This window comes from Rhinoraja longicauda, chromosome 35 (genome assembly GCF_053455715.1).
Source record: "Rhinoraja longicauda isolate Sanriku21f chromosome 35, sRhiLon1.1, whole genome shotgun sequence".
NCBI lineage: Eukaryota > Metazoa > Chordata > Chondrichthyes > Rajiformes > Arhynchobatidae > Rhinoraja > Rhinoraja longicauda.
This window is the reverse complement of record NC_135987.1, coordinates 2,304,857-2,330,250: the sequence shown is the minus strand read 5'-3', so window position 1 is coordinate 2,330,250 and position 25,394 is coordinate 2,304,857. Positions and strand designations below refer to the sequence as shown.

General features: G+C 56.0%; 1 protein-coding gene across 1 annotated transcript in view; it reads left to right on the top strand.

Moving 5' to 3' along the window:
- Positions 1-447: 447 nt before the first annotated feature.
- LOC144609935 (tolloid-like protein 2) overlaps positions 448-25,394 on the top strand; it is a 59,643-nt gene continuing 34,696 nt past the window's right edge. The window contains exons 1-8 of the mRNA XM_078428341.1: positions 448-592; positions 6,300-6,410; positions 8,953-9,090; positions 11,933-12,050; positions 15,058-15,236; positions 18,957-19,062; positions 20,782-20,906; positions 23,808-23,925. Coding sequence (XP_078284467.1) covers positions 448-592; positions 6,300-6,410; positions 8,953-9,090; positions 11,933-12,050; positions 15,058-15,236; positions 18,957-19,062; positions 20,782-20,906; positions 23,808-23,925 — 1,040 coding nt within the window. The remainder of the gene's footprint in view (positions 593-6,299; positions 6,411-8,952; positions 9,091-11,932; positions 12,051-15,057; positions 15,237-18,956; positions 19,063-20,781; positions 20,907-23,807; positions 23,926-25,394) is intronic.

Sequence of the window (25,394 nt, the reverse complement as noted above, 5' to 3'; positions counted from 1 at the left end):
GCACCCCCCCCCCCCTCCGGACACCCGCACCCCCCCCCCCTCCGGACACCCGCACCCCCCCCCCTCCGGACACCCGCACCCCCCTGGACACCCGCACCCCCGACTACTGGACACCCGCACCCCCCCCTGGACACCCGCACCCCCCCCTGGACACCCGCACCCCCCCCTCCGGACACCCGCACCCCCCCCCTGGACACCCGCACCCCCCCCCCTCCGGACACCCGCACCCCCCCCCTGGACACCCGCACCCCCCCCCCTCCGGACACCCGCACCCCCCCCCCTCCGGACACCCGCACCCCCCCCCTGGACACCCGCACCCCCCCCCTCCGGACACCCGCACCCCCCCCCCTGGACACCCGCACCCCCCCCCCTCCGGACACCCGCACCCCCCCCTGGACACCCGCACCCCCCCCTGGACACCCGCACCCCGTCTCTCCCCGCCCCGCGATGGTTCTCCGGCTCCGCCGCCTCCTCCTGCCCCAGCCGCTGCTGCTGCTGCTGCTGCTCGTGTTGTGCGGCCACTCGCTGCCCGCCGCCCCGGGACCCGCCGCCGCCGCCGACACCGGCCGCTACCTGGACCCCTGCAAGGCGGGTGAGTGCGGGCCCGGGGGGGGGGGGGGGGGGTCCGGTGACGAGCTTGTCCGGAGTGTCCGGTTAGTGGGGTGTCCGGTATATCCAATTAGTGGGGTTGTCCGGAGAGGCGGTGTCCGGGGTTAGCGGGATGTCCGTTATATCCGGAGGGGCGGTGTCCGGAGGGGCGGTGTCCGGAGGGGCGGTGTCCGGAGGGGCGGTGTCCGGAGGGGCGGTGTCCGGGGTTAGCGGGGTGTCCGGGGTTAGCGGGATGTCCGTTATATCCGGAGGGGCGGTGTCCAGAGGGGCGGTGTCCGGGGTTAGCGGGATGTCCATTATATCCGGAGGGGCGGTGTCCGGGGTTAGCGGGGTGTCCGGTATATCCGATTAGCGGGGTGTCCGGGGTTAGCGGGGTGTTCGGTTAGTAGGGTGTCCGGAGCGGTGCGTGTGTAGCGGCCAGAGGAGCGGGGATGTCCGGAGAGGCGGTGTTAGCGGGGTGTCCGGTATATCCGATTAGTGGGGTGTCCGGAGTGGTGCGGGTGTAGCGCCAGAGGAGCGGGGATGTCCGGGGTGTCGGAGGGCGGGGATGTCGCCGCGGGGTCGGGCCGCCGCTACCGGTCACTCGTGTGTCCGTGCCGGCCGTTCCCTGTGTGGGCTCCGAGCACCCGGCGCCGGTCAGTCACGGCCCTGTCCGCTCCCTCTGTCCGGCCGCTGATCCCCGGCTCCCGCTCCCGCTCTGCGGCCAGAAGCTGAGCCCCGGACAGTGAAGCGGCCACCGGCCCGGGACCGCCGCCTGGTTTTGTGGTGGTTCGTTTACTTTAGAGATACAGCGCAAAAACGACCAGCGATCACCGCACACTAACACCTTTACACACACTAACACCACCACACACTAACACCACCCCACACACACTAACACCACACACACTAACACCACCCCACACACACTAACACCACCCCACACACACTAACACCACCACACACTAACACCACCCCACACACACTAACACCACCCCACACACTAACACCACACACACTAACACCACCACACACTAACACCACCACACACACACTAACACCACCACACACTAACATCACCACACACTAACACCATTACACACTAACATCACCACACACTAACACCACCACACACACTAACACCATTACACACACTAACACCACCACACACACACTAACACCACCACACACTAACATCATTACACACTAACATCGTTACACACTAACACCACCACACACTAACACCACCACACACTAACATCACCACACACACTAACACCATCCTACACACTAACACCACCCTACACACACTGGGGACAATTTACAATTATACCAATCCAATTAACCCACTAACCGGCACGTCTTTGGACTGTGGGAGGAAACCAAAGCACCCGGAGAAAACCCACGCGGTCACGGGGAGAACGTACAAACTCCGTACAGACAGCCCCCGCAGTCAGGATGGAACCCGGGTCTCTGGCGCTGTGAGGCAGCAACTCTACCGCTGATAGACCAGGGCTTGTCTCTTTGAAGTGCAGGAGGCTGAGGGGTGACTTTACTGAGGTGTACAAGATCATGGGGGGTGCGGATAACGCTCACGCTCACAGTCCCAGCACCAAACTAGAGGACGCAGGCTTCATGTGAGAGAATTAAGATGGAGCTTGTGGGCGCCTGTTTCACTCAGAAGGTAGTCCACATCTGTTATTTATTGAACTGTGAGTAGACACAAAAAGTTGGAGTAACTCAGCGGGTCAGGCTGCATCTCTGGAGAGAAGGAATGGGTCGACTCGACCCGAAACCTCACCCATTCCTTCTCTCCAGAGATGCTGCCCGACCCGCTGAGTTACTCCAGTTTTTTGTGCCTACCTTCGATTTTAACCAACATCTGCAGGTTTTTTCCCTACACATTTATTGAACTGTTTTTTGTTTGTCTACTCAATAAGCAAAGTTTCTTTTTCTGCTCTGGTTTATTTTCACCCACATGTTTCGCCGTAATGTTGTATCCTTATTGTTTTGATGTGTTTATGGTTTATTCTTAATTGTTAACTGTATGTTTGTGTTGTCATTTGTGAGCGGGGCACCAAGGCACATTCCTTGTACGTGCATATACCAGGCCAATAAACTTATTCATTCATTCATTATTATTATTATTATTATCTATTTACAAACCTGTTGTCCGCTGCTGCTGATTCCGTTCCTCTGCACCTGACAACAAAACCCTCTTGCCTTGGAGAGTTTAGCATCTTCTTTGGCCACGGGTGAGACACCAGAAGACTGGAGAATAGTTAATGTTAATGGTAAAGAGGGGTTTCCACCTGAAACGTCACCCATTCCTTCTCTCCACAGATGCTGCCGGAACCGCTGAGTTACTGCAACATTCCGGGTCCATCTTTGGTTTAATCCTGTATCTGTAGTTCCATTCCTGCTCGGTTAATGTTGTCCCTTTTCAGAAGGACAGCTGACATAAACCAGAGGAATTCCGAATATTACAAAGACACTTGGACAGACACGGACTCTAGATTATACAGCACAGAAACAGACCCTTCGGCCCACCGAGTCCGTGCCGACCAGCGATACGGTAGCACTATCCTACATACGAGAGACAATTTACAATTTACCCAAGCCAATTAACCTGTAAATTTTGCACGTCTTTGGAGTGCGGGAGCAAACCAGAGCACCCGGAGAAAACCCAAGTCCACTGGGTAAACATACAAACTCTGTACGTAGTCAGGATCGAACCAGGGTCTCTGGCGCTGTAAAGCAGCAACTCTACCACTGTGCCACCCTAATATATATGGATAGGATGGGGTTTAGAGGGCAATGGGCCAAATGCAGGCAAATGGGACTATCCCCGGAATACTGAGATGGTTAGTATACCTGTTTGCAGCTTCGTGAAGTGAAACCGGGCAGATAATGGAAGTGCAGCGGGGGACAGTGACAATAATTCAGTAAGTTTCAAGCTAGTTATGGTAAGGGATGAAGGTGGTCCTCAAATAAAGGTGCACAGTAGTTTAGTTTAGAGATACAGCGCGGAGACAGGCCCTTCCGCCCATCGGGTCCGCACCTGACCAGCGATCCCCGCACATTAACACTATCTTCACACAGTAGGGACATAACTGTGGGCTGGGGCTAAAATAACAGCTAATATAAAAGTTAGTAAGAGTTCAGATCCAGCGCGATGGTGAAAGGCAAAGATGGCAAGATTAGGCAATCTTGGATGACAACGAATATTGGAGACAGACGCAAAGTGCTGGAGTAACTCGGCGGGTCAGGCAGCATCTCTGGAGAACATGGACACAGGGTGCTGGAGTAACTCGGTGGGTCAGGCAGCATCTCTGGAGAACATGGACACAGGGTGCTGGAGTAACTCGGTGGGTCAGGCAGCATCTCTGGAGAAAAAAAGGGTCTCGACCTGAAACGTCACCCATTCCTTCTCTCCCGAGATGCTGCCTGACCCGCTGAGTTACTCCAGCATTTTGTGTCTGTCTTTTTGTGCAGTTTTTTTCCCTACACATTAATAAGGTACAGTATATTTAAAGGTCCTGATTGATGACTGAAGATAAAGGCACATGGGAAGATAAAGGCACATGGGAAGATAAAGGCAAAGGCACAAGCAACCTTGTGAATTGGATCAGTAATCGGCTTGGTGCCAGGAGGCAGAGGGTGGGGTGGGAGGATGTTTCAGATTGACCAACATGGGCCTTTGGGGTTCCACAGGGATTGGATGACATAAATATTATCTATGTGTTTTAAACAACGTTGATATGAATGTATGAGGTGTGATTAGTAATTTTTTTGGGGTAACTGGAAAGTAGATGGTGTGGATAGTGAGGAAGGTCGTGTAGGGAGGGACTGGGGATGCTGGTTGTCCTGGGGCCTTGCCTGCCTTCAGTACCAACAGTTTACCCAACACCATTTCCTGACTAATGTGGATTCCCTTCAGTTCCTCCCTCCCACTAGATCCTCGCTCGGTCCAGTAGTATTTCTGGGAGATTGTGTCTTCCTTAGTGAAGACTGTACCAAGGTATTCGTTTAACTGTTCTGCCATTTCCTTGTTTACCATTCTAAATTCCCCTGTCTCTGATTGTAAGGGACCTACATTTGTATTCACTAATCTTTTCCTTTCTACACATCTAAAGCTTTTAAAGCTCCCCTCATTCCCATCAACCCCCCCCCCCCCCCCCCAGATTCTACCGTGTACCTACACTCTAGGCACAATCTACAGAGGACAATTAATCTACAAACCTGCACATTTTTGGGATGTGGGCCAGAACACCAGCAAGAAATAACTCTCCCCACGTCCACACATGCTCCGTTGTAAGCATTTTATCAGGATGCATCTCAGCACGGTTTAGGGACAGCTCCATCCAAGACCACAAAATATTAGAGAATTGTGGACACAGCCCAGACCATCACACAAACAAACCTCCCTTCCATTGACTCCATCTACACTTGGAGTCTCAACCCGGTCACTTTCTCTTCTCCCCTCTCCCATCAGGCAAGAGGTACAGAAGTGTGAAGACACTTATATTTTAGTTCTATGTTATCCCACTTTTACATCCAGTCTCTACACACTAGGGTTAATTTACAGAGGGCCAATTAACCTACAAACCTTTCACCGTCCGGCGCGGCCTGGAACGTGGCAACTACAACAGCCTGACCGCGGGAGAAGACGGCAGGGGAAGAGTAAAGATATTCTGGCCTTCCATCACAGTGAGGAGGGGACTGGAGGAGACTCACTGTGATGGATGTTTCTTTTTTTGTTTTGTGTTGGTTTGTGATTGTGTGTGTAATTGCTTATTTTATTGCTCTTACTGTTGGACTGTGGGTGACGAAATCTCGTCCAAAAGACTTGTTTTTTTTGGATGACAATAAAGGTAATTCTGATTCTGATTCTGATTCTGATCTTTGGGATGTGGGAGGAAACCAGAGCTTCCTGGAGAAAACCCACGCAGAACATACAAACTCCGTACAGACAGCACCCGTGGTCAGGATGGAACGCGCGTCTCTGACGCTGTGAGGCAGCAACTCTACCGCTATGCCACAGTGTGCTGCTCGTATTTGTGAAGATAAACCCCTTTATAAATGAAACTTCGTCAAAGCAAGGAGAAAATAACACTTCCATTCATTGGCACAGTGGTTTAGTTGCTGCTTCACAGCACCAGAGACCCAGGTTCGATCCTGACTACAGGTGCTGTCTGTATGGAGTTTGTACGTTCTCCCCGTGACCGCGTAGGTTTCACCGAGATCTCTGGTTTTCTCCCACACTCCAAAGTCGTGCAGGTTTGTTGGCTTATTGGCTTCGGTAAAATTGGAAATTGTCCCTGGTATGTGCAGGATAATGCTAGTGTATCGCTGGTCGGCACGGACTCAGTGGGCCAAAGGGCCTGTTTCCACAGTGAAAAGTGTAAAGTAAATGCAGAACTGCATGCAATACTCCAAATGTGGCCTGTCCAGAGTCAAATGAAGTAGACACAGGAACTGCAGATGCTGGTTTACAAAAACAAATCACAATGTGTTGGCATAGAAAAGGTTTAGAGGGTCAAATGTGTGACTAGTGTAGATGGGTTAGGGTTAGGGTGGCATGGGCAGGGTGGGCCGAAGGGCCTGTCTCCATGCTGTATGACTCTGACTCTATAGTCGGTCGTCACCCTCCGTTGTACACCACATTGCCAGGTGTGGAAGCCCACTCATTAACACTCCTGTTTTACCAGTGGCCTTCTGGGGGGATATTGCTCTGGATGAAGAGGATCTGAGATATTTCCATGGAGACGGAAGCACAGATTTGACGGGACAGGGAATGGTCAGGAGCGGCCACACACCGGGTAAGTACCGCTCTGCTGCAGACTGTGGTGGGGCCTGACACGGACTCAAGGCCTCACGCAAGGAGACAGGAACAGCACAGCCCAGTGAAATGGGGCGCAGTTTACAAAGAATGGTCTCGACCCAAAACGTCAACCCATCCATGTTCTACAGAGATGCTGCCTGACCCGCTGAGTTACTCCAGCACTTTGTGTCCTTCCGTGTATTAACCAGCATCTGCAGTTCCATGTTTCTACGTATCCACATTTTATGATGCCTTATTTGTACAGAGATGTGCCGGGCAAGATTTTCCCACAGAGTGGTGGGCACCTGAAATAGGCCGACAGGGATGCTGGTGGAGACATGGGCATTCGAGAGACATTTAGATAGACACACTAGACCAAGTGGACCTGTTGGGCCCAAACCTCTCCTGCATTGGTACAGCACCCTCATCTCCTCCATTTCCCCCTTCCCCCTCCACCCCCCCTCCTCCTTCCCCTCCTCCCCCTCCCTCCCAACCTTCCTCCACAACCCCTCCCTCTCCCCTCCCCCTTCCCCTCCCCTCCTTCCCCTCTCCCCACTCCATCCCCCCAATCCCCCTTATCCTCCTCCCCCTCCCTCCCTCCCTCCCCCCTCTCTCCCTCCCCACCTCCCTCTCTCCCTCCCCACCCTCTCCCCCTCCCCCTCCCTCCCTAGGAGATAGATTTAAACTTTAAAATGTGAATAACTTTAAAAATATAACACCGATTTCACTTCTTCCGTTAGCACCAAAGGGACGACGGTGAGTAAGGTGGGCCTAGAATTGTCGCGCTATCGTGGACCGTTTTGGCTGTAGTTCAGGAACAAACAAACAAACAAACGAGAGTTCTAGTATATAGATGGGTATGGAAGGATATGGATCATTTGCAGGCAGATTATTAGTTTATCATGGCATTGTTTTGGCATGGACATTATGGGCTGAAGGGCAGTACTGTTCCTGTGCAGTACTGTTCCTTGTTCTAAACATGCCCGCACCCTGTAAATGTCACTGGTTTATATTCAGCTCCGGGGAATTGGCGTGAGGATGTGCAGATAACTCCAGGATGGTCACAGGAGCTATTGGTAATTAGTTCACTTTAGTTTAGTTTAGTTTTTTTTAGTTTAGGAATACAGTGTGGAAACAATCCCTTCGGCCCACCGAGTCTGCACCGACCAGCGATCACCCTGTACACTAGCACTACACTAGCACTACACTAGCACTATCCTACACACTAGGGACCATTTACAATTTTACCATATTCAACGAACCCACAAACCTGCACATCTTTGGAGTGTGGGAGGAAACCAAAGATTTTGGAGAAAACCCGCACAGGTCATAGAGTGACACAGTGTGGAAACAGGCCCTTCGGCCCAACTCGCCCACACCGGCCAACAATGTCCCAGCTACACTAGTCCCACCTGCCTGCGCTTGGTCCATATCCCTCCAACCTGTCCTATCCATGTACCTGTCCAACTGTTTCTTAAACGTTGGGATTTATAATTTCCCAATGTTTGAAAATATAATGTTTTTCAAATGTTAGATAGATAGACACACAAGTCCAAGTGGACCCGTTGAGCCCAAACCTCACCTGCATTGGTGCAGCACCCTTTCCTCCCCCTCCCCTCCCCTCCCCCCCTCCCCCCTCCCTCCCTCCTCCCACCCTCCCTCCCTCCTCCCCTCCTCCCCTCCCTCCCTCCCCTTCCCTCCTCCCCTTCTCCCCTCCTTCCCTCCTCTCCTCTCTCCCTCCTCCCCCCCCTCCCCCTCCTCTCCCTCCCTCCCTCCCTCCCTCCCTACCTCCCTCCCCGCCTCAACTACCTTCTCTGGCAGCTTGATCCATACACCAATACCTTCTGTGTGAAAAAGATACCCCTCGGATTCCTATTAAATCTTTTCCCCTTCACCTTGAACCTGTGACCTCTGGTCCTCGATTCCCCTACTCTGGGTAAAAGATTTTGTGCATCTACCCGATCTATTCCTCTCATGATTTTGTACACCTCTATAAGATCTTCCCTCATCCTCCTACGCTCCATGGAATAGAGACCCAGCCTACTCAACCTCTCCCTACAGCTCACACCCTCTAGTCCTGGCAACATCCTCGTAAATCTTTTCTGAACCCTTTCAAGCTTGACAACATCTTTCCTATAACATGGTCTCGGGGGGAACGTACAAACTCCGTACAGACAGCGCCCGTAGTGAGGATGGAACCCGGGTCTCTGGTGTTGAAGGCAGCAACTCTACCGCTGTGCCACCGTCTGCACTGTACCGACAACAAATTCTTTTGAAGTCCAAAGGAGACTGTGTGGAACACTGATAATGTGGAACAAGGGGGTAAAACAGGGCAGGTGGGATTGGCAGCAACAACGTACAAACTCTGTACAGACAGCACCCGTAGTTGGGATGGAACCCGGGTCTCCGGCGCTGCATTCGATGTAAGGCAGCAACTCTACCGCTGCACCACCGTGCCACAGAGATGGTGCAAGTAAGCAGAAACGTTGTAGAATGGGGATGGTGCCTGCTGTAATGTCACTGCTCCCCTGTCCTTGCAGGTGGTCCCGGCATCGGGAGAGCGATGAGTGGGCAAGTCGGAGCTTCCCGGAGCAGAGTGGAGCGAGCAGCCACCTCGAGGGTGGAGCGCATCTGGCCCGAGGGAGTCATTCCCTACGTGATAGGAGGGAACTTCACTGGTCAGTGTGAGTCTGGAAGTGGGCCAAACTTTCACTGGACACAATGTGCAGGAAAGAACTGCAGATGCTGGTTTAAATGGAAGATAGACACAAAATGCTGGAGTAACTCAGCGGGTCAGGCAGCATCTCTGGAGACCCTCTGAGGAAGGGTCTTGACCTGAAACGTCGCCCATTCCTTTGCTCCAGAGATGTTGCCTGACCTGCTGAGTTAATCCAGCATTTTGCGTCTATTTTCACTGTACAGATCTGCTTTAGACTTGAGAGAAACGCAGAAACTAGGCCCTTCGGCCCACCGAGTCCACGTAGACCAGCCATCTCCCCTTCTACCTCTGCCTCTGGGTCAAGGTCCCAAGGCTCCTGTCCACAATTCTACCGCTGTAGAGGACTTTGGTTAGTCTGCATTTGGAGTATTGCGTGCGGTTCTGGTCGGCCAGTTACAGGAACGATGTGGAAGCTTTGCAGAGGGTGCAGGGGAGGTTTACCTAAATGTTGCCTGGATCAGGGCACATTCCAGCTACAGGGAGAGATGAGACAGGCTTGGGTTGATTTCTCTGCAACGTCGGAGGCTGAGGGGAGATTGACAGATGTATATGAGGCATGGATAGAGTGGACACAGAAGCTTTACCCCAGGGTGGAGATGTTCACCACTAGAGGGCAGGACTACAAGGGGAGAGGGGGAACGTTTCATGGAGATATGCGCGGCAAGTTGTTTTACACAGAGAGTGGTGGGGGCCTGGAACGTGCTGCCAGGGGGTGGTGGTGGAGGTAGATACCATAGTGGTGTTTGAGGCTTTGAGACAGGCATGATGAACAGCGATGGGCAGGTGGGCAGTAGCTGAACCTGCTGGGGCATGGGTCGGGGGGTATAGAGGGTTCTGAGGGGAGGGGTTGAGACATGGAACACGCTGCCAGAGGAGGTGGTGGAGTCTGCAGAGATCACTGCGTTTCAGAGACACATGGTGATAAGAGTCATTGTACAGTCATACGGCAGGGGGAAAGGCCCTTCGGCCCATCTCGTGCATGCTGACCAAGATGACACTTGAAATAGGCACGGCATAGCAGACCCAGTGTGGGCAAATGGTATAGGTGTGGACGGGCAGGGATATTGGCATGGGCCCACTGTAGGGCCTGTTTCATGGGCCCACTGTAGGGCCTGTTTCATGGGCCCACTGTAGGGCCTGTTTCATGGGCCCACTGTAGGGCCTGTTTCATGGGCCCACTGTAGGGCCTGTTTCATGGGCCCACTGTAGGCCCTGTTTCATGGGCCCACTGTAGGGCCTGTTTCATGGGCCCACTGTAGGGCCTGTTTCATGGGCCCACTGTAGGGCCTGTTTCATGGGCCCACTATGGGGCCTGTTTCATGGGCCCACTGTAGGGCCTGTTTCATGGGCCCACTGTAGGGCCTGTTTCATGGGCCCACTGTGGGGCCTGTTTCATGGGCCCACTATGGGGCCTGTTTCATGGGCCCACTATGGGGCCTGTTTCATGGGCCCACTGTAGGGCCTGTTTCATGGGCCCAATGTAGGGCCTGTTTCATGGGCCCACTATGGGGCCTGTTTCATGGGCCCACTATGGGGCCTGTTTCATGGGCCCACTGTAGGGCCTGTTTCATGGGCCCACTGTAGGGCCTGTTTCATGGGCCCACTGTAGGGCCTGTTTCATGGGCCCACTGTAGGGCCTGTTTCATGGGCCCACTATGGGGCCTGTTTCATGGGCCCACTATGGGGCCTGTTTCATGGGCCCACTGTAGGGCCTGTTTCATGGGCCCACTATGGGGCCTGTTTCATGGGCCCACTGTAGGGCCTGTTTCATGGGCCCACTGTAGGGCCTGTTTCATGGGCCCACTGTAGGGCCTGTTTCATGGGCCCACTATGGGGCCTGTTTCATGGGCCCACTATGGGGCCTGTTTCATGGGCCCACTGTAGGGCCTGTTTCATGGGCCCACTATGGGGCCTGTTTCATGGGCCCACTGTAGGGCCTGTTTCATGGGCCCACTGTAGGGCCTGTTTCATGGGCCCACTGTAGGGCCTGTTTCATGGGCCCACTGTAGGGCCTGTTTCATGGGCCCACTGTAGGGCCTGTTTCATGGGCCTACTATGGGGCCTGTTTCATGGGCCCACTATGGGGCCTGTTTCATGGGCCCACTATGGGGCCTGTTTCATGGGCCCACTATGGGGCCTGTTTCATGGGCCCACTGTAGGGCCTGTTTCATGGGCCCACTATGGGGCCTGTTTCATGGGCCCACTGTAGGGCCTGTTTCAGTGCTGCACAACTCAAACAGTGAGTTAACAGCTTGGATGTGAATGTAGTAGGTGTGTACGGAGTTTCCACTTTCTCCCTGTGACCCGTGTGGGCTTTCTCCGGGTGCTCCGGTTTCCCCCCACACTCCAAAGACGGACAGGTATGTGGGTTGCAGAAACAATGAACAGCTGCTGCTGGTTTATAACAAGATACACACAGAGTGCTGGCGTAACCCAGCAGGTCAGGCAGCATCTCTGGAGAAAAAGGATGTTTCCAGTTTGATGTCGGGTCCTGACCTCAAACATCACCCATCCTTTTCCTCCCGAGATGCTGCTTCACCTGCTGAGTTACTCAAGCACTTTGTGTCTATCCCAGGTGTCTAGGTTAATTGGCTTCTATGAATTGTCCCTAGTGTGTGGGATAGAATTGGTGATTGCTGGTCATTGTGGACTCGGTGGGCTGAAGGGCCTGTATCTCTAAACTAAACTAAACTCCTGACTCTAACGTGGGGAGGTTTGTGGGGAGGTTTGTGATTATCGTTGTACGTTCTGTGTGTTGTGAGTGACCCGACTGAGCCAGCTCTTTGTTTGGGTCGATGTAGGAACCCAGCGAGCAATCTTTAAACAAGCCATGAGGCACTGGGAGAGGCACACCTGCGTCACCTTTGTGGAGCGTTTGACCGAAGACAGCTTCATCGTCTTCACCTACCGACCGTGTGGGTGAGTGGCGGGCAGCAGCCCACGAGATACTGGAACAGGGGCTGCAACTTCACACACTCCATGTACACGTGGTACACAGACTCACACACTCCATGTACACGTGGTACACAGACTCACACACTCCATGTACACGTGGTACACAGACCCACACACTCCATGTACACGTGGTACACAGACTCACACACTCCATGTACACGTGGTACACAGACTCACACACTCCATGTACACGTGGTACACAGACTCACACACTCCATGTACACGTGGTACCCAGACTCTTCCAGCCTGCAGCAGTGGCAGGCGGCTGGCGAGTCTGTGAACCGCGCGAGGAACAGGTTGCAGGGGGACTCCTCGGTGCAGTGCCCCCCACCCCAGGTCCCCGATAGAGAGGGGCAGAATCCCTGCGTAGAGGAACCCCCCACCCCTGCCCCTCGCGACTGGGGGTAACAGCGAGCGCCACTGAGTGTAGGGACGGGACGGTGGACCGGGGCGAGGAAGTGCAGGGTGTGGAGGAGGAGAGGGGCCCTCCGACACCCAGGGGGGCGGGACAAGGGGGGGCCACACTCACGCCCGGGCCCCCCCCCAAGCCCGGACCCCCACACGCCCGGCCCCCCCCAAGCCCGGACCCCCACACGCCCGGGCCCCCCCCAAGCCCAGACCCCCACACGCCCGGGCCCCCCCCAAGCCCGGACCCGCACACGCCCGGGCCCCCCAGACACCCAGCGGGGAGAGACAAGTGGGGGCCGCTCACACACCCGGTCCGTCGCCGTACGCCAGCGGAGGGGGGGCCCGGTCAACAGCAACCAAGTTCCAGACTCTCAGCAAGTCCCGGTAGAAGCCGGGCATCCACAGCAGGACAGCACGGCTGTCACCCACCATCGGTACCCGCGTACCTCCTCAAAGGCAGCGCCCCCCTTGGAGACAGTGCGTTGCCAGCACGTGCCACCTGGGAGGATGGGAGGACGCTCTGTGTACAGGTAACTCTACAGGGTCCTGAGACGGAGAGCTCCCAGCTGGGTGTGGATGCACACCAGCGACTGCCCGCCCTCCTCGATCGGGAGACTCGGGACCTCTGCACAGACCCAGTGCTTGCCACTGCCCCAGAAGAAGTCCACCAACTTTCTCTGGATGACCCCAGCAAAGGTGGCCGAGGTCAACCAGAGCATGGAGGCCACCAGTTGGTTGATGACCAACACCCTGCCCTGGTAGGAAAGCAACCTGAGGCCAGCGCCCCACGGACCAGCGCCCCACGGACCAGCGCCCCACGGACCAGCGCCCCACGAACCAGCGCCCCACGGACCAGCGCCCCACGCCCCAGCGCCCCAAGGACCAGCTCCCCACGGACCAGCGCCCCAAGGACCAGCGCCCCACGCCCCAGCGCCCCAAGGACCAGCACCCCACGGACCAGCGCCCCACGGACCAGCGCCCCACGCCCCAGCGCCCCAAGGACCAGCTCCCCACGGACCAGCGCCCCAAGGACCAGCGCCCCACGCCCCAGCGCCCCAAGGACCAGCGCCCCACGGACCAGCGCCCCACGCCCCAGCGCCCCAAGGACCAGCGCCCCACGGACCAGCGCCCCATGGACCAGCGCCCCACGCCCCAGCGCCCCACGGACCAGCTCCCCACGGACCAGCGCCCCACGGACCAGCTCCCCACGGACCAGCGCCCCACGGACCAGCGCCCCACGCCCCAGCGCCCCAAGGACCAGCGCCCCACGGACCAGCGCCCCATGGACCAGCTCCCCACGGACCAGCGCCCCACAGACCGGCGCCCCACGGACCAGCGCCCCACGGACCAGCGCCCCACGGACCAGCGCCCCACAGACCAGCGCCCCACGCCCCAGCGCCCCACGGACCAGCGCCCCACGGACCAGCGCCCCACAGACCAGCGCCCCACAGACCAGCGCCCCACGGACCAGCGCCCCACGGACCAGCGCCCACACCCACCACACCCTCCCACACCCCCACACCCACGGACCAGCGCCCCACGGACCAGCGCCCCACAGACCAGCGCCCCACGCCCCAGCGCCCCACGGACCAGCGCCCCACGGACCAGCGCCCCACGGACCAGCGCCCCACAGACCAGCGCCCCACGGACCAGCGCCCACACCCACCACACCCTCCCACACCCCCACACCCACGGACCAGCGCCCCACGGACCAGCGCCCCACGGACCAGCGCCCCACGAACCAGCGCCCCACGGACCAGCGCCCCACGGACCAGCGCCCCACGGACCAGCGCCCCACGGACCAGCGCCCCACGGACCAGCGCCCCACGGACCAGCGCCCACACCCACCACACCCTCCCACACCCCCACACCTACGGACCAGCGCCCCAGTGGACCAGCGCCCCACGGACCAGCGCCCCACGGACCAGCGCCCCACGGACCAGCGCCCCACGGACCAGCGCCCCATGGACCAGCGCCCCACGGACCAGCGCCCACACCCACCACACCCTCCCACACCCCCACACCCACGGACCAGCGCCCCAGTGGACCAGCCAGGCCGACAACCTCCGTTTCTAGGTCCTGCCAGTTCATCCGCCAGGTTTAGTTTAGTTTAGTTTAGAGATACAGCACAGAAACAGGCCCTTCGGCCCACCAAGTCCGCACCAACCAGTGATCCCGCACACTAACACTATCCTACATACCTGTACATCTTTGGAGTGTGGGAGGAAACTGAAGATCTCGGAGAAAACCCATGCAGGTCACGGGGAGAACGTACAGACTCCGCACAGACAGCACCTGTAGTCGGGATCGAACCCGGGTCTCCGGCGCTCCAAGCGCTGTAAGGCAGCAACTCTACCGCTGCGCCACCGTGCCGCCCTGTAGGGTCTTACAGGTCCCTGCAGTGGGACTCAGGTAGACTCCCAAATAGAGGAGGTGCGTGGTAACAGTGTGGGAAAGGTGGGGTGTGGTGGGACAGTGTGGGTGGGGGGAGGTGTGTATGGGTGGGGGGAGGTGTGTATGGGGGGGTGTGGGTTTGGGTGCTGACCCCCCCCTCTGTACCCAGGTGCTGTTCCTTCGTGGGCCGGCGTGGGGGGGGCCCGCAGGCCATCTCTATCGGCAAAAACTGCGACAAGTTTGGCATCGTGGTGCACGAGCTGGGTCACGTGATCGGCTTCTGGCACGAACACACCCGGCCCGACCGGGACGGTCACGTCAGCATCATCCGGGACAACATCCAGCCAGGTACCCCCACCCCTGTACCCCAAACCCCCCTCCCCACATCAGCATCATCTGGGACAACATCCAGCCAGGTACCCCCACCCCTGTACCCCAAACCCCCCCTCCCCACTCCCGATGTCAGCATCATCCAGTACAACATGCAGCCAGGTACCCCCGCCCTGGTACCCCCCTCCCCCCACTCCCCCCACTTCTCGTCCCACTCCCCTCTCCCCACGTCAGCATCATCTGGGTGAACATTCAGCCAGGTACCACCCACCCCTGTACCCCGCTCCATGCCCCACCCCCCACCCCACCCCAGCATCATCCAGTACCACATGCAGCCAGGTACGGCAGTGGCTGCTGGCCCCCACCCCGTGCACACCCCCCCCACAGCCCCCACCCCGTGCACACCCCCCCGCGGCCCCCACCCCGTGCACGCCCCCCCACAGCCCCCACCCCGTGCACAGCCCCCCACAGCCCCCACCCCGTGCACAGCCCCCCCACAGCCCCCACCCCGTGCACGCCCCCCCGCGGCCCCCACCCCATGCGTGGCCCCCACCCCGTGCACAGCCCCCCCACAGCCTCCACCCCGTGCACACCCCCCCGCGGCCCCCACCCCGTGCACGCCCCCCCACAGCCCCCACCCCGTGCACAGCCCCCCCACAGCCCCCACCCCGTGCACGCCCCCCGCAGCCCCCACCCCGTGCACGCCCCCCCACAGCCCCCACCCCGTGCACAGCCCCCCCACAGCCCCCACCCCGTGCACGCCCCCCGCGGCCCCCACCCCGTGCAGGGCCCCCCGTGGCCCCCACCCCGTGCAGGGCCCCCCGTGGCCCCCACCCCGTGCACACCCCCCCACAGCCCCCACCCCGTGCACGCCCCCCCACGGCCCCCACCCCGTGCACGCCCCCCCACAGCCCCCACCCCGTGCACGGCCCCCCGTGGCCCCCACCCCATGCGTGGCCCCCACCCCGTACACGCCCCCCCACGGCCCCCACCCCGTGTGTGGTCCCCACCCCGTGCACGCCCCCCCACGGCCCCCACCCCGTGCACGGCCCCCCGTGGCCCCCACCCCATGTACGGCCCCCCACAGCCACCACACACTGCCCCTCATTCTGTACAGTCCAGGAACAACCTGGTGCAGAGATTGTGTGAGGCACATCCACTCTACACTCGAGAGACTGGTCTGACAGAGAGAAATCACTGTGTCTGAAACATCTGGGCATTACAACAGCTGCACATTACACCTGGCTTGACCAAGACCCAGAGGCAGTGCTGGAAGATTCCGTGTGATTCTGTCAATCATTCTAATTCTCTCCATTTGTATCTCCCTCCTTCCCTAACATCTTTAGTCAGACAGTGGTGAATCTGTGGAATTATTTGCTACAGACGGCTGTGGGGGCCAAGTCAGTGGATATATTTAAGGCAGAGATAGATTCTTGATCAGTACGGGTGTCAGGGGTTATGGGGAGAATGCAGGAGAATGGGGTTAGGAGGGAGAGATAGATCAGCCATGATTGAATGGCGGAGTAGTCTTGATGGGCCAAATGGCCCAATTCTCCTCCTATTCCTTATGACATGTCCTTATGATCTAAGTATTATAAAGTTATGAGAGGCAGAGGTAGTGTAGACAGCCAGAATTATTTTCCCAGAGTGGAAATGTCAGACTAGAGGACATAGCTTTAAGGTGAAAGGGCTGTGTGGGGCAGTTTTGTTTTACACAGCAGGTGGTGGGTGTGTGGAACGTACTGCCAGGGGTGGTGGTGGAGGCAGCTACGATGGTGGTGTTGAAGAGCCTCTGAGATAGGCACATAGATGTGCAGGAATGGAGGGATATGGATCACATGCAGGCAGTGGTCAGTTTAACTTGGTATAGACAGCACCCGTAGTCAGGATTGAACCCGGGCTCTCTGTAACGTAGCAACTCTACCGCTGCGTCACCGTGCTGCCCCATAACGTTTCAACATCCTTCTGGAAGTCTACGCCCACAGCATCTACTATATTACCCTGCCAATCATCTCATCAAAACGTTTTATCCACTACGCAACACATAATTTCACCTCAACTAATCCTGTTTATGCCTGAATTCATCTGACTTCCCACAATACGAGATCAATGAAAACAGGCCCTTCGGCCCACCGAGTCTGCACTGACCACCGATCACTATCCTACACGACAATGATCCCCTAAGTGTGTAGGACAGAAGTAGTGGGCAGGGGGATCGCTGGTCGGCACGGACTCGGTGGCCTGAAGGGCCTGTTTCCATGCTGTATCTCTAAACAAAACTAAACTAAACTGCAGTTTTGGTCTCCTGATTTGTGGAAGGACGTCCTTTCTATTGAGGCAGTGCAGCGTAGGTTCACGAGGTTAATCCCCGGGATGGCGGGACTGTCATATGAGGAAAGATTGGAAAGACTGGGCTTGTATTCACTGGAATTTAGGAGGATAAGAGCTGATCTTATAGAAACATATAAAATTATAAAAGGACTGGACAAGTTAGATGCAGGAAAAATGTTCCCAATGTCGGGGGAGTCCAGAACCAGGGGCCACAGTCTAAGAATAAAGGGGAGGCCATTTACAACTGAGATGAGAAAAAACTTTTTCACCCAGAGAGTTGTGAATTTGTGGAATTCTCTGCCACAGAGGGCAGTGGAGGCCAATTCACTGGATGAATTTAAAAGAGAGTTGGATAGAGCTCTAGGGGCTAGCGGAATCAAGGGATATGGGGAGAAGGCAGGCACGGATTACTGATTGTGGATGATCAGCCACGATCACAATGAATGGCGGTGCTGGCTCGAAGGGCCAAATGGCCTCCTCCTGCACCAATTTTCTATGTTTTATGTTTCGATCTAAACTAAAGAATACAGACTAACTCTGAGTGAAGTGCAGGAGGTCAGTGAGTTCCAGGCTGCACCCTAACTGTGAGCCAGCTCAGTGGGGTCAATGTCTCAGGTGATTTAGCGAGACCCCCGTAAGAGAGTAAACATCTTCACTGAATAATATTTCCCCATTATTAAGTTTAGAAGAATGAGGGGGGACCTCATTGAAACTCACTGAATAGGTCATGGGTGTGGGGGGGGGGGTCATAGCCTCAGAATTAAAGGAGGAATTTCTTTAGTCAGGGGGTGGTGAGTCTGTGACATTCATTGCCACAGACGGCTGTGGAGGCCAAGTCAATGGATATATTTAAGGCAGAGATAGATAGATTCTTGTTTAGTACGGGTGTCAGGGGTTATGTGGAAAAGGCAGGAGAATGGGGTTGAGAGGGAAAGAAAGATCAGCCATGATTGAAATGCAGGGTAGACTTGATGGGCTGAATGGCCTCATTCTGCACCCATCACTTGTGAACATGATCGTTACAAAGCGTGCGCGCGCGTGCAGTTCCTAGTGACAGCTTTTGATTAGTTTAGAGAAACAGTGTGGAAACAGGCCCTTTGGCCCACTGGGCCTGCACCAACCAGCAATCCCCACACAATAACATTAATCTACACACTTGGGACAATTTACCATTTTACCGAGCCAATTATCCTACAAACTACACGTCTTTGGAGTGGGGGAGGAAACTAGAGCACCCGGACAAAACACACACAGGTCACGGGGAGAACGTACAAACTCCGTACAGACAGCATCCGTAGTCAGGATGGAACCCGGGCCTCTGGCGCTGTGAGGCAGCAACTCTACCACTGCGCCACCGTGCGGCCCCTCTACAGTTCTACAGTAACGCCATGTGTTGTTGTGTCATAGGGCAGGAATACAACTTCCTGAAGATGGAGCCTGCAGAGGTAAACTCGCTGGGAGACATCTATGACTTCGACAGCATTATGCATTACGCCAGGAACACCTTCTCCAGGTCGGTTTCATGTTGCCTGGATTTCGTCTCGCACACCTTCTCTCAACTGTAACAAGGCTCTCGAGGTCTCTCGAGGTCCCATCTCCCCCTCCCGGCCCACTCTGTCCCAATGCCCCAGGCCACATCCCACCGGTCCCACGCACAGGGGCTGGACCTCCACACTGTGGTAGCCCCCATCCCTGGCTTAATTTGTGGGGAGTAGTTCAGTGGACTGTCTGGAAGTCCTGCACCCTCCAAACCTCCTGAAAGGAGAGGCACGGTGGCGCAGCGGTAGAGTTGCCCCTCACAGCCCCAGAGACCCCCGTTCGACCCTGACTACAGGTACTGTCTGTACGGAGTTTGTACGTTGGGGGAGTCCAGAACCAAGGGCCACAGTCTAAGAATAAAGGGGAGGCCATTTAAAACTGAGGTGAAAAAAAAACTTTTTCACCCAGAGAGTTGCGAATTTGTGGAATTATCTGCCACAGAGGGCAGTGAAGGCCAAATCACTGGATGGATTTAAAAGAGAGTTAGATAGAGCTCTAGGGGCTAGCAGAATCAAGGGGAGAAGACAGGCAAAGGTTACTGATTGTGGATGATCACAATGAATGGCGGTGCTGGCTCGAAGGGCCGAATGGCCTCCTCCTGCACCTATTTTCTATGTTCTCCCCATGACCTGTGTGGGTTTTCTCCGGGTGCTCCGGTTTCCTCCCACATGCCAAAGACGTACAGGTTTGTAGGTTAATTGGCTTGATAAAATGGTCAATTGTCCCTTTTGTGTGTGGGAGTGTGCCAGTATACGGGGTGAGCGCTGGTCGGCGTGGACTCAGTGGGCCGAAGGGCCTGTTTCCACGCTGTATCTTTAGACTAAGCTACAATGGTTCCGTTCCATAGCACGGCTGCTTGTAACTTGTCGGGTAGAGAGTATTGCAAGGACACATTCTCTCCGGATTGTAAAGACTGAGAGAAAATACAGAGAACTATATTGTTTGGATAGACACGGGCTGATTTGGGACAGTCAGCACAATGTTGTGAATGGGAGGTCGTGTCTTATGGATCTGATTGAGTTTTTTGAGGAGGTCACCAAAAAGATCAACGTGGGCAAAGCCATAGAGGTTGTGTACATGGGCATCAGCAAGGCTTTCGACAAGGTTCCACATGGTAGGCTGCTCTGGAAGGTTAGATCGCATGGGATTCAAGGAGAGATAGCTGAATGGATGGATAATTGGCTTCATGGAAGGAAGCAGAGGGTGCTGGTGGGTTTTATTTCAGACGGGAGAGTGCCAGGGTGCCAAGACTGGAGGGTGACTAATGTTGTGCCTCTATTTAAGAAGGGCTGCAAGGAAAAGTCTGGAAACTATAGGCAGTGAGCCGAACATCTGTGGTAGGTCTATCCCAATTCTCATCTCTCAGAAACCTCCCACAGTCAGAACCTTTTTCCCAGGTGGAATGATAAAATACTAGAGAGCGTAGATTTAAGGTAAAAGGGACAAAGTACAAAGGCGATGAACGTACCACCGAGCACACTGCAACACCTAACACTCACTCACATTAAACAGCGTCTGCCATTCCCCTGCCCAATTCTGCAGCTCATCTAAATATATAGCAGTAGGGTGACCCAGCGGTAGAGTTGCTGCCTTACAGCGCTAGAGAACCGGGACACACCAGGGATCATTTACAATTTTACCGAAGCCAATTACAACCGTGTTCACTGCCGGGTGCCCTGTGTTCATTCCACAGGGGCATTTTCCTGGACACCATCTTACCACGGAGAGATGACCAAGGCTTGAGACCAACCATTGGGCAGAGAGTGAAGCTGAGTGAAGGGGACATCAGCCAAGCCAAGAAGCTGTACCGTTGCCCAGGTAACCCCGACCCTACACCGTTGCCCAGGTAACCCCCGACCCTACAACGTTGCCCAGGTAACCCCCGACCCTACACCATTGCCCAGGTAACCGCGACCCTGTACCGTTGCCCAGGTAACCCCAACCCTACACCGTTGCCCAGGGAACCCCCGACCCTGTACCTTTTCCCCGGTAACCCCCAACCCTGTACCGTTGCCCAGGGAACCCCGACCCTGTACCTTTTCCCCAGTAACCCCCGACCCTGTACCGTTGCCCAGGTAACCCCCGACCCTACACCGTTGCCCAGGTAACCCCCGACCCTGTACCGTTGCCCAGGTAACCCCGACCCTACACCGTTGCCCTTTAACTCCTAACCCTGTACCGTTGCCCTTTAACCCCTCTTCCGCCTGGTGCCCGCCCACTGCTGCAGGGATCGCTGGTGGACAGCCCCGGGCAGTCTCAGAGTCTCCCACTGACGAGCTGCTCATAACCCCAGCCCCACACACACAGCCAGGCATCTGATCTCAGTGAGCTGCTCCACCTCATTGCTGCCAGCCGCCTGTCAGCGAGAAACTAATCGGCTGCCCCCAGCTCCACTCAAACGCTCGCTCATCATTTCCCCTCGTTATGTTGCCTTAATTGCTTGTAGCATTCTGGCGTTGTTGTAAAAGGCCGGATCAAAGCAGAGAGCCCCCTCCCCTCCAGCTGTGTGACTGATGTTGACAGGTGTCTACTCGGAACTGGCCTTCCTCAGACATCAGCTCTGAGTCACAGTCAGTCACACAGCGTGGAAACAGGCCCTTCAGCCCAACTGTGCAGGGAAAAAACCTGCAGATGCTGGTATAAATCGAAGGTAGACACAAAATGCTGGAGTAACTCAGCGGGTCAGGCAGCATCGTGAGAGAAGGAATAGGTGGCGTTTCGGGTCGAGACTCTTCTTCAGACTGATGTCAGGGGAGGGGGCGGGGACAATGTCCCTTGAAATCAGTCTGAAGAAGAGTCTCAGCCCACAACGTCACCCATTCCTTCTCTCCCAATGCTGCCCGGCCCGCTGAGTTACTCCAGAATTTTGTGTCTACCTTCAGCCTAACTCGCCCACACCGCCCAACATGCCCTATCTACACTAGTTCCACCTGCCCACACCAACCACCCACACCGCCCAACATGCCCCATCTACACTAGTTCCACCTGCCCACACCAACCACCCACACCGCCCAACATGCCCTATCTACACTAGTTCCACCTGCCCACACCAACCACCCACACCGCCCAACATGCCCCATCTACACTAGTTCCACCTGCCCACACCAACCACCCACACCACCCAACATGCCCCATCTACACTAGTTCCACCTGCCCACACCGACCGCCCACACCGCCCAACATGCCCCCATCTACACTAGTTCCACCTGCCCACTACCGACCGCCCACACCACCCAACATGCCCCATCTACACTAGTTCCACCTGCCTGCGTTTGGCCCATATCCCTCTAACTAAACCTGTCCTTTCCATGTACCTGTCTAAATGTTACGCAAAAAAGGGCAGCTTTTCCCACACAAAGGGCAGTGGGTGTATAGAACGAGTTGCCAGAGGAGGTAGTTGAAACATAGAAACATCGAAAATAGGTGCAGGAGTAGACCATTCGGCCCTTCGAGCCTGCACCGCCATTCAATATGATCATGGCTGATCATCCAGCTCAGTATCCGTACCTGCCTTCTCTCCATACCCCCTGATCCCTTTAGCCACAAGGGCCACATCTAACTCCCTCTTAAATATAGCCAATGAACTGGCCTCAACTACCTTCTGTGGCAGAGAATTCCACAGATTCACCACTCTCTGTGTGAAAAAAAACTTTCTCATCTCGGTCCTAAAAGGCTTCCCCCTTATCCTTAAACTGTGACCCCTTGTTCTGGACTTCCCCAACATCGGGAACAATCTTCCTGCATCTAGCCTGTCCAACCCCTTAAAATTTTTGTAAGTAAACATTTCAAAGACAGGTACATGGATAGGACAGGTTTAAAGAGATATGGGCCCGTCCATATGGGATATGGGCCCGTCCATATGGGATATGGGCCCGTCCATATGGGATATGGGCCCGTCCATATGGGATATGGGCCGTCCATATGGGATATGGGCCCGTCCATATGGGATATGGGCCCGTCCATATGGGATATGGGCCCGTCCATATGGGATATGGGCCCGTCCATATGGGATATGGGCCCGTCCATATGGGATATGGGCCCGTCCATATGGGATATGGGCCCCGGTCCATATGGGATATGGGCCCGTCCATATGGGATATGCCCCCCAGGCCCTCACTTTCTCCCTTTCCCTTGGCCCCTCACTCTCTCCACACTTAGGGTTGCCAAATTTCTCATTTCCAAATAAGGGACAACGTGACGTCACCAACCCCGCGCCCCACATGACCTCACCCAGCCAGCGGCCACATGCTTCCCGCTCCACCAATGGTGGCCGACCGGGCCGGGAGGCGGGTTGCCACGCAACCTCCGTTAGGCGGCGCCTGGGCCTCCGGACCTAGACTGTCCAGGCCTACAGTGTCCAGACCTACAGCGTCCGGGCCTACAGCGTCCGGGCCTACAGCGTCCGGGCCTACAGCGTCCGGGCCTACAGCGTCCCCCCAAGCCTAATACGGGACAAGGGCGGTCCCGTACGGGACAAACCAATTTAGCCCAATATACGGGATGTCCCGGCTAATACGGGACAGTTGGCAACCCCTAGCCACATTCCTTCCTCAGGCCTCCACACTCTCTCCTCCGACCCCTCCTCTCACTCGCTCCACCCCCCACCCCCCGTGCCCTTGTGGTCCTTGGCCTCAGTGTGCACCCCCCGCTCCCCCCCCCACGTTAATGCCCCCTCGTCTGCGGTGTGTAATGGCGGCGTGACCGGGCTTTGTGTTGCAGCCTGTGGCCAGAGCCTGCAGGACTCTGCCGGCAACTTCTCCAGCCCAGGGTTCCCACACACCTACCCACCCTTCACCCACTGTGTGTGGAGGATCTCAGCCACCCCCGGAGAGAAGGTACGGGGGACCGGTGGGGGGGGGGGGAGGGGGGTGGAGGGGGAGGGGGGAGGGGGTGGTGATGGGAGGAGAGGGGAGTGGAGAGGAGGGGAGTGTAGGGGAGGGGTGGGGGAGGGGAGGGGAGGGGAGGGGTGGGGAGGGGAGGGGAGGGAGGGGGTGGGGAGGGGTGGGGAGGGGAGGGGTGGGGAGGGGTGGGGAGGGGTGGGGAGGGGTGGGGAGGGGAGGGGAGGGGAGGGGAGGGGTGGGGAGGGGAGGGGTGGGGAGGGGAGGGGGAGGGGTGGGGAGGGGAGGGGAGGGGTGGGGAGGGGAGGGGAGGGGAGGGGGTGGGGAGGGGTGGGGGAGGGGAGGGGTGGGGAGGGGAGGGGTGGGGAGGGGAGGGGTGGGGAGGGGAGGGGTGGGGAGGTAGGTGGGAGGGGGAGGGGGGAGTGTGGGTGGTTTGGTGCTGGGCAGGAGCCGGGTGCATCTCCAATGATTCTACGATACTTTATTGTCACATGTCCTTAGTTACAGTGGAATGCTTTGTTTTGCACCCAACCCTGTAAATGCACACACAGACATTACACCAGAACATTACACCAGACATTACACCAGACATTACACCAGACATTACACCAGACATTACACCAGACATTACACCAGACATTACACCAGACATTACACCAGACATACAAGACATTACACCAGACATTACACCAGACATTACACCAGACATTACACCAGACATTACACCAGACATTACACCAGACATTACACCAGACATTACACCAGACATTACACCAGACATTACACCAGACATTACACCAGACATTACACCAGACATTACACCAGACATTACACCAGACATTACACCAGACATTACACCAGACATTACACAGACATTACACCAGACATTACACCAGACATTAGCACCAGACATTACCAACATACCAGACATTACACCAGACATTACACCAGACATTACACAGACAGTACACCAGACATTACACCAGACATTACACCAGACATTACACCAGACATTACACCAGACATTACACCAGACATTACACCAGACATTACACCAGACATTACACCAGACATTACACCAGACATTACACCAGACATTACACCAGACATTACACCAGACATTACACCAGACATTACACCAGACATTACACCAGACATTACACCAGACATTACACCAGACATTACACAGACATTACACCAGACATTACACCAGACATTACACCAGACATTACACCAGACATTACACCAGACATTACACCAGACATTACACCAGACATTGACACCAGACATTACACCAGACATTACACCAGACATTACACAGACATTACACCAGACATTACACCAGACATTACACCAGACATTACACCAGACATTACACCAGACATTACACCAGACATTACACCAGACATTACACCAGACATTACACCAGACATTACACCAGACATTACACCAGACATTACACCAGACA